Source organism: Eptatretus burgeri, chromosome 14 (genome assembly GCF_056783735.1).
Source record: "Eptatretus burgeri isolate ZD-2024b chromosome 14, Ebu_testis_v1, whole genome shotgun sequence".
In the NCBI taxonomy this organism is placed as follows: domain Eukaryota; kingdom Metazoa; phylum Chordata; class Myxini; order Myxiniformes; family Myxinidae; genus Eptatretus; species Eptatretus burgeri.
In genome coordinates, this window is record NC_140974.1 from 59,271,887 (window position 1) to 59,282,146 (window position 10,260).

General features: G+C 45.6%; 1 protein-coding gene across 1 annotated transcript in view; it reads right to left on the reverse strand.

The window, feature by feature from the left end:
* The window catches only part of NIT2 (nitrilase family member 2), a 42,107-nt gene extending 31,847 nt beyond the window's left edge, over window positions 1-10,260 (reverse strand). The window contains exons 1-4 of the mRNA XM_085855076.1: window positions 10,170-10,260; window positions 6,852-6,970; window positions 482-602; window positions 251-339 (exon numbers count right to left, since the gene is read on the reverse strand). Of these exons, the coding sequence (XP_085711202.1) occupies window positions 251-339; window positions 482-602; window positions 6,852-6,970; window positions 10,170-10,188 (348 nt within the window). The 5' untranslated portion in view covers window positions 10,189-10,260. The remainder of the gene's footprint in view (window positions 1-250; window positions 340-481; window positions 603-6,851; window positions 6,971-10,169) is intronic.

The window sequence follows — 10,260 nt, forward strand, 5'->3', positions numbered from 1 at the left end:
ATCCATATACAATTGGTTAATTATTAACCATCAGCCATATATATATATATATATATATATATATATATATATATATATATATATATATATATATATATATATATATATATATATATATATATATATATATATATATATATATATATATATATATATATACATACGTCACAAAGATCCCATCATCCCTGTATGTCCCACAAATATACCATCAGCCCTGAAAAGTGTCCCACCTGTATATAACCCACCATACCTTCCGATATTTAGCAATCAAATCTCCATTCGGAGCAAAAACAGTTGTTGTATTAAATAATCCTTCTTGGTCACGTTCTGGAATGGAACCTGGAAAAATAAAACATTTATAATTACCTGCCGACATGACGGTCAGATTTACATCCAGTCATTTATACATCAAGTAACTTAGCACGCAAATAATCTATTTTCAAAATCTCAACAACAACAATTGTGTTATGATCACCGTTACCTCCCACGACGTAGACCCCATTACTGACGGCCATTTTGGACAATGCCTCAGTCGTCTCTCCAGGGATCGGTTCTGCGTACTTTGCGAAGTTTGACACCCCATATGGAGAGTTGAAACACTCCTGAAAGAGAACGTGGGAATGTCATTGTAAAAATAAATCTGCTTTGGAGAGCAAGCACAGACAAGGAAACCCAAAAAGGTTATTTATTGAAACATTTGGGGTCACTTGCAAATAAGGGTCAACTTTTGTGGATGAAGGAAGACCTGATTAATTCTGACGATAGCAATGCTCAGAGGACACGAGATCTGTTTATGAACAGCAAAATAACTAATGTATTTCTCATCCAACAAACATTGAATTAGAATCGCATCTCATGGTGTTTCTCCCAGATCTTGTGTAATCTAAAACTCTCGACTTTATTGGAATCTCCCTTGATGAGGTCAAGGCACAAGGCGTGTTACTCTCGCATCGCAGACAGATCGTTGGCACTGCTCTTCCTCTCTGGTGTCACTCCCCCTGGTCTCTCAGCCCTCCTCAGTTCCTCTACACACACGTTCTTCCAGTAATACCTGGGGAAGGTGGAGGGGGAGGGCCTATTTTGGGGGTCCAATGGACATGCTTGCTCTCAAAGGGTGGTGGCTATTTTCTCATTACTATGGACCTTATGGAACATTTCTAGGTTGGCCACGCCTCTCAGAAATCTGTGCGGAAGTTTATTGCGGGGTATTCGTATTGGTACCCTATCGCCGATTTACCGCCTATTCCCAAGGCATCACCATAACACATTTTCAGAATCCTTGTGTAATTTCATTGATAAAAGCTGTAGCTTGGTACAATTGTACATTTTTGGAATTGTCTTGATCAACTTAATCCCAAAACAAATGTTAAGAAATTTTCCATTGTACCATTTGGTAGCCATCTTGGATTTCAAAGTTATTATGGAAGTAAAGTCATGTTCTTCCCAAGAGCAAAAGGGTCGGACTTTGTCTGCTTGTCTTCACTTGCTATCGAAGATGTACTGAACAAACTGCAACAGTTCCAAGATGAAACCATCAAACTTGACGATAAACACCTTGTCGTGAAGTCAGCTCGCATTCTACGAGACAGTGCGAAGTCATGCAAGTCCACTTTGACCCAAACTCTGGATGACTTAGTCAACACATCGACTGATGCAGCGAGTCATCTCATCCCTGAAACTATCTACCAATTCACCTCTCAACTTCTGACTCGCGAGAAGCTTGAGATGGCTGATATCAAGTCAGTTGGCGATGATGTGGAGGAGAGTGCACTATGCCGAGCACAACATCTCTTGCACAGCACATGTCATATTAAAACTCCTGTAAGTGTCGGGGTAGCTTTTGATGTGGCAAGACAAGCGGTAATAATGAATCATCTTGACCAGAGCACAAGTTATGACACATTTCATCGCATTCTCACATCAGTGCATAACAAGGTTGGTGCTATGATTCATGAGAAAGGTATCGACATATCCCCAAACATGAGGCATGGAATTGTCACTCATTTTGCCATGGACAACAGATTAGTGTGAAAAGACACAAGATGGGTTAATCTATCATGCAGCAAGCTGTATAATGATGCAATGGATGCTTCTGAAGCTCCAAGTGCCAATGAATGTATGTAAAATGACCAGGTCAGGAAGAGAAGCCTCTATCAAGAAAGAAAACCATTGTTGAAACCCATAGAGAATATTCAGTCATGTCAACTCACTGCCTGTGATAGAAATATGTCAAGGTCTCTTTCTGGGATAATGGACCTTGAATCTTTGATGACGAGTGGCCCACAAATTGGCACTTAATTGCATAATCAAAAATTATATTGTCGCGGCCCCGAAGTCACGTGGGAACCACGAGGGAGGGGTTTCTCCTGGTTCCTCTCCAGACTCACCGGGAACCACAGGCTGTCATACACAAATAACTGTGTCACGGCGGGTCGCTAATCGACCACGAATGCCAATAACTTGACCATGTGACCCAGAGTCCTCCGTCTGACAACCATTTACCTTGGAACACATGATCACCTTATCAGGGAATCGGGCCCTCGGTGCGTACTTGCTTAACTTAGCGTGTCAGGTGCAGCCGAGCGGAGCTGCCAAGTTCGCACCGGCTATTAAGCAGATTTTGGGGTATAAGGGCTGGGGCTAGGCTAAGGTGCAGACCATGCTCGACAAAAACGAGCTGGGTACATTTCTAACAGGCACATTTATTGAACAAAAGCGAGGAAAGTTATGTGGCACAGTATGGGATTTATTGCAAATTTACAGCAGGGGAAAGCAAGGAATTTGTGGGTGCAGCAAAAGACATGCAATATTCACTCGAGAAGACAGTGCAGAGTTATCCCGAATATTCTTGGACAGTCTTAACTTATGCTATGACAGGCGCCATCACAAGCACACACACAAACCCGAGGCAAGTTAGAGATAGCCCAGAAAGATCGGACGCAGTCGGCGGATCTGCGCAACCCAAAATGCTTTGGAAGGGGGAAGGAGGGAGAAATACTGAAGGTGTCCATAATGTGGGAGAGAGAAGTGCGAGTGTAATACAACGTGGGTGCAGCGTGGGGTAAGAGAAAGATGTGAGGTGAGAGTCAGTACGGTTCACTCTTGGGCTCACTCTGAAAAGAACGGTTGGTTGGGCTTGCCCGTGCTGATTGCTCATCTGTCCACATTAGATGAGAGATAAATGATAGAGAAAGACCCTATCAGAATAGTGCAAAATCTGTACATGTAAGTTTTGCTGCTGGATGCAGCCGAACTGAGCGTCGATGGATTGAGAGGAGTCAAGTTTCATCGAAATTGTGTGTGTAGTTTTGGAGAAGAAGATCTGAGTGTTTACATACCATAGAGCTCTATATAAACCTGAGAGCGCTCTTCCCCAAAACGCTGTGCCGACAAGGGGACATGGCCGCCATTATCAAGACGGGCAAAAATCTCGGATCACACTGCCTGACCGTTTCTGTAGATCCGACATGCAACATGATGTGATAAGACAGGTTCAACTTGAAGTTTTGGATGCCGTAAGAACTCTGTGTTTTTTGATTAATCGGATCATTTTCATGAGCAGAACCAGGTGGACGAAGATGGCCACGGAAATCAGTTGATCAAAATGATCAGTAAACTTTTCTTCCGGACTGTTCTTCATCATCATGGTCGATTCCACACGGAAAGATACGTGAACAAAAACAAGGTGTCTAAACAGCATCAGCTGACCAAAACGATTTTGTTTCTTGGCCAGTAAAAGGCCTTTTTCGTAATATAAGTATTACACATGGACTGTGAACGGGGTATTTTATGATCAGATCACTGAGGTCGCATGAATGAGCAACGGGTATTGATAGCAATGTTGTGACTTTAAAAAGTGTGACAATGCTTTGCCTTTGTTTCCTGATCCTCGTTGGATTATGATGAGCCGTGCCCGTGTCCCGTGATGCCTCTGGATTGTGTGAATACAATTCTACAGATAATGAGTACAGTAATATTTTTGTGTACTTCAGCTTCGGGTGATTTTTTTTGGGCCCATATAAACGATCAAAAACCATTCAAGAAACCTGTTCCTTGGATTATACAGCCGTATAAATGGCAATAGGCGATAGGGAACCAATATGAATACCCTTCTATATTAACTTCCGTGCAGATTTCCGAGAGGGGTGGCCAACCCTTCTGTGTTGGAGTGGCGACCCGTCCAGGATTGTGCCAATAGCCAAGGAGACTGCTGAGGCAGCACCAATGCTCTGCAGAGTATGGTCCCAATGGAAGGATGGATGGCCAACCCATAAATGTTCTATCAGGCCCATAGTAATGAAGAAAAATGGGACTAACCTTTGAGAGCAAGTGGTGTTCATTGGCCTACCCCCCACCCCCACCCCCTTGGTCCCCGGGTATAACAACCTCCTGGTTTACCTCCCAAAATCCGGCCTTTTCACACAACTCCTTTATTCCTGATTTATCCAGTCTGTGGATTAACCTTCAATCCCACTCTTTGCTCAAGTGCTTAAAAGCAGGTGGTACACCACAATTTTTTTCACACCATTAACCCTACCTCAGCCAACCCTTTTGCAGGTTACTGTTTCCTCCCTTCCCCTCTTTTGTTGTTTGCTCCTTCCCTTTATTGTAACGAAAGCCGCTTCAGTTTACAATTTGTATCCCACTGAAAGGCCAGGTCTGGATCCAAATCTTCACGAAAATCGAATCAATTTGTGGTTGTCACACACCCAACCTGTCCACCAAGTCTTGTAATCATCTGTCCACAACTATTTGAGATATCCTGCTCCATATCATTCTTGGCCCCATCTCTCAATGGTGTAGAATCACTTAAAAATTTGAGTGTCCGGATCCAGATCTGGATAATCACCAAAATCCAATCGATTCTTCCTTGTCACACACACACACCCAATCTGTCCACCAAGTTTTGTCCGAATCCATCCATAACTTTTTGAGATCGCGCGTGCGCAGGCAAACACACACACACACACACACACACACACACACACACACACACACACACACACACACACACACACACACACACACACACACACACACACACACACACACACACGAAAATATAACCTCCTTCGGTGGCAGAGGTAATTAGTACTTATCGGGAGAACGCTGGATAGGAGGGGGTGGAGTTCAAAATGTACCATCGATTAATTTTGTCATTCTTTCCCCGTTTGTATTAACATATAAATGAACTAATATATAATTAGAAGGGCAATCGGAAGAGCGCAAACCTCCGCCACGTAATGCCTGATCCACGAGAACATATCGGGCCCAATACATTTTTGAAATATCATGCAATACAGCACTATATCGCTTTTGGCCCTGCCTCTCAATGGTGAAGAATCACTTAGAAAATTAAATAATTCTCGTATCCACATCCGGATTCGGATCTTCACCAAAATCGAAACAATTCGTCCTTGCCACACACCCGTGTCCACCAAGTTTTGTCCAAATCCGTCCACAACTTTTTGAGATACCCTGTACACAAACAAACAAACAGACAGACAGACAAGCCGGTAGGCGGCGATGGGTTGCCGAGCATGGAAAGTATAAGATATACAGCAAAATGGATGTCATATAGCGGATAGGGAATCACCTTAAGATTATACAGATCAAATCTCATCCAGTTCCATCCACTGATAACTACTCGGTATCCATTTGAATGAAAAGTACCGAAAATGCAGTTTGAAATCGGAAATCCCCAAAGTTCGAGGGGGTGCTGTGGGTGAACAAAGATCTAAATCGAAAATCTGGCTCGATCGTTTGGGCACAATGTATTCCAGAGGATTCTTGAGAATTTTCATGACCATCCGACCAAAACCCTCGGAGGAGTAGCATTTGGCGCGAAAGCACCTCCAGCTCTCGCATATTATTGATTTTTGCACTAATTGACCTTTGACTCCTGACCTAAGTGAAATCGGTCAATATGTCCTGAGGCAAAGTTGTAGTACTCATTGAGTACCATGAACCTGCAAAGTTTCATTCGTATCGATGCACTCACCTGGTCGCTCGGGGGCCTTCAATTTTCGCCAATTTTCGCGCATACCCTAATTGTAGGGGGCGCTGCGGGTAAAGTGTTCCATATATCACAAAAACCGGAATATATTTGATAGAGCATCACCTGTAGATCATTCGTGCCAAATTTCATAACCCTACGTGGGATAATGGCTTTCGGAATTAATTTCGCATGAACGGTACCGATTTTGAAGGTTTTTCAATTGTTGCTAGGGAACCAAAGCGTCCCTAGCAACCATCACAATTTCCAAAGCACTAGTTCATAAGATGCACCTCCCACCCGAGTTTGGTCAAAATCCGCCCACGTTTACTACCAATTATGCTGATGACAAACGAACAAACATCCAAACAAACAGACAGAATTACTGACAATAAGGGTCACCTATTTCGGCGACCCAACAGAAAGGGGTGAAAACACAACCTCCTTCAGCTTCGGTGGCGGAGGTAAAAACCATAACTATAAGGCTGGTTTTAATTAGCTCAGCTTGTTAGAACCAATTCATCATCTTGCCGATGAGATCATCACGCTCGAAACAGCCATCCAAGATTCGTGTATATTTGATTGACTGTTTGTTGCACACTAAACTCTTAGGTTGTTATGCTCCCTTGCTGATCACCCCTCTTCTTCTTTTGAATGCAGCACACGGCTGTGGGAAGCATCATTTGCTGTGGTTGCAGCTGTGCTGCTGATGCAGTGCCCACTGTAGGTTAGAGCCAGAATTTGGAATTTGTCCAGGATGCTAGGTTTAGATCACCTCCTGTCTCTCCCTCTTAACATCAACATTTTTAGAGTAATACAGTAGTAACCATGTATGTGACAACAGCAGAGCTCTTACAGGTAATGCGGCAATCTCCGCTCCTCCGACCACCGCTTGATGCAGAAGGTTTTGTGCCCGGGAAACGTTATCTGCCTTGCACGTGGAAACCTTGAGTTGCAGCAAAGCAAGTCTGCACACTGGAGACAAGACCCACAGGAGTGCCTCAAAACCAGGCCAAGAACTGCGTACAGTCCAGAAAATCATCTTGTTTATCTAAAAAGAAATTATACATGTGTATGTATATATATATATATATTGTTGGAATCGCCTTAGTGGGGTAAAATGTTTAGTGTAACGTTAGTTATTTCTTAGCATTTGTCAAGTACAAGTGCGACGAACTTTTTGTGCGACAGATATGCGTTGATAGCTATGAGGTTCGTCTTCCCTCCAATTGTCCATAGCATTCATCCCTGTGAGCTTATATTTTCTGTTCTTTCCTCTGTCATCTGTCTTCTATGTTCTCTTAAAGTGGGGACCAGACACCACATGCATGAGGCTGACGGGAAAAACCAACCAGAGCTGTAAAAAAAAGGCACCCAAAATTCCTCAGGAGGCTCAAGCTATTACACGAGGAGAAGTCGGTTCATGACGTTGCCGGTACGGCGTAGACGCCCTGCCCATCAGTTGGGTCGCCACCAACGGGAAAGAGCAGAAGGGCGCACAAGCCAAAAATAATAAAAGAACGAGATGCGAGAGATCTGAGGAGGAGAAACGGTCGTGGATTCATGAGGGAAAGCTTGGATTCGCTTTGGTGCCGCTACTCGAGTGTCACCTTCCTCTTCGGCCCGGAAAGATTACCCTGCCTCGGGGTCGAAGTGCATTCAGAACTCCTGCATGTACCTGCCGACTGGGTACCTCTCCATGTCCTATTAATTCCTTCAGTCTTCATTCTGTCGCTTGAATGAAGGCCGAAGGCATAGGACGCATAAGATCTCCTGTTTGTATACTTGATCTGTGCGTGGCCGTGTACCGGATTTATTTATGATGTCTCCTGGTCTTTGCGCATGACCCGTGGCGATCGCATCATCCACAAGATGGACAACTGGCTCAGCATTTAGCAATAAATGTATTGAGCACGTGCACAGCCACAGTCGCACTTAGATCAGATCAGATACGGCCTGCAGTGCTTGCGTACAATGCCTGAGCAGCTCAGAAACCCCGAGAATGAAATGCGGTATTATTGGCCCGGGACCCTTCTTGGCATTTCTGATCCATCTGGCCGGTGTGACCGTGATTTAGCGACCCACGAGATTGGGTTATCAATGACCGGGTCATGTGGCATTAAAATAGCCTTCAGAGTGGAACTCAAACCTCAGTTCAGGCCTGAGTTGAACAGCTACAACAATATCTCTTTGATATACTAGTACACCTGCTCTCTTCGGGAACAACAGGAAGGGTCATGTTATTATTCTCTCTGGGGTATATAGATTGCAGTGGATCTTGGCTCCGATAAGCATATTGTTGCGGAAATGGCCCTTTGTGTGTTATTAAATGGAGGATTAGCCCAGATCCCCCATTAAATGCATGTTTAGCCAGATTGTTCGGTAATTGGACGTTACATGTGTGTCGGGAGATGAAGGAGGCTGTTCATTGTTCGTACGGTGGTGGTGTACCGAGAGGTTCTTCTCCTTCCTTCCCCTCTCTGAACGAGTCCCCACCTAGCGCTCTGAGAGGGAGTGGCCTAAAGAAGTGAGCGCTGGGAAGGGAATGTGGAACTGAGAGCGCCGGCAAGGGAAGGTGGAATTGAGAGTGCCGAGGTGGGGCAATCGGCTGTACAAGGGACGGCTGTCTATTTGCGATCGGCTTTCGTGAGGAGTGAGCCGAAAGAAAGACAGGGAAGGGACTGCATGAGGTCTGTCTGCCATCGGCTGGGAGAGAAACTGCCTGAGCATCGAGTCGGGCGATCAGCTTTGTGGAGAGTGGTTTTGGCCGGCTGTTCCTCCTCGGCCATGGACCCAGCCTGCGGAGCCCAACACCTCGACTTGGCCTTGTCTGGTGAACAGGCCAGGCCTGGATTTGTATGCTGGACCTTGTGAAAAGCCAGCTGGAGCACACCGTAGATCTTTCGCTCTTGTGCCGTCGACCTCGCGGGGTCTGAACGCGCCGAGGCTGCGTGCGTGAGGGGTGCGACAAAAGGACGATGCCATCTTGCCACGCGCTGTGCTCGAGCCGGGTGCTCAAATCCGTTGACATCGGCTTGTCACGAGCCGCATTAGTGCCTTCAACACTTTTCCTCTCGTCCATGAATCATCACCATGTGCTCTGTGTCTTGTCTGCATGCTCTCCGTGTCTTGTCTTCATGTTGTCTAAGGTTTATCTCGCTAGGGTTCCCTTCGAGGCCCATAATCCGTAGCTCCCCGGTTAAGAATGGGTTATAGATTAATTATAACATTGTCGTGAATGCTTTGCTTGTGTTGTGTTCCCCGATGTGTCCCCAATAAATCTGGCTGAGCTATACGAGATTTGCCGCCTTGAATTTATTCGTGCCGCGCCGAAGAACGATCCGCTCGATTTGGATATAAAACCCAAACGGGCTACGGACTGGCAGACTCCGCTCGGTCTCTGACAAATCCAGTCTGTAGCCGGGCTCTATTTCCCCAGATGGCAAGGCACAGGTGTATTTTGGTATCGTGATCTGAGGCGCGTGACCCGAGACCTGTGCCGAGCCAGCCGGCGTTATAACCCCGGAGACGGCGGTGCTGTTAAGTGACGCCGAATCTTCAACATTTGGCTGTCAAGAGTCGGGTGTGAGCCCCGACACTGCTGAATCCTTAACAATGTTATGCCTCAAGAATGTTGGGTTTCCTCCCTTGTCAATTTCGTCTAAAACACACACACACACACACACACACACACACACACACACACACACACACACACACACACACACACACACACACACACACACACACACACACACACACACACACACACACACACACACACACACACACACACAGTTTTATAATTTAATTCATAAATAATGTGGTGTGTTTCATCCAGACCTCGTGAACCTAACCCTCCCTCCTCACCCCTCACCCCTCACCCCCAGTCGGGGGGGGGGTGTGAGGTGTTCTTTCCCCACCGGATTCGTTCGGACTTGGGACGAGGTGACGTTTCCCTTTCGCAACTTTCTCACTCAATCCAAGTCCACGTCGTGTGATGTCCCGAGACCGAAGCAGGACATTATATCGATGGACAAGTATTACGGTTCAAACATGTACACACACACACACACACACACGCATACGCACACGCACACGCATACGCACACGCACACGCACACGCACACACACGCACACGCACACGCACACACACACACTATGAAGCACTCACCCTTCGCCGCCATCCTCATTCTCACCTGTCCAAGCACAAGTAAATATTTACCTTTCGCGTCATTTACTCAAATACAAAACACAAACCTGTA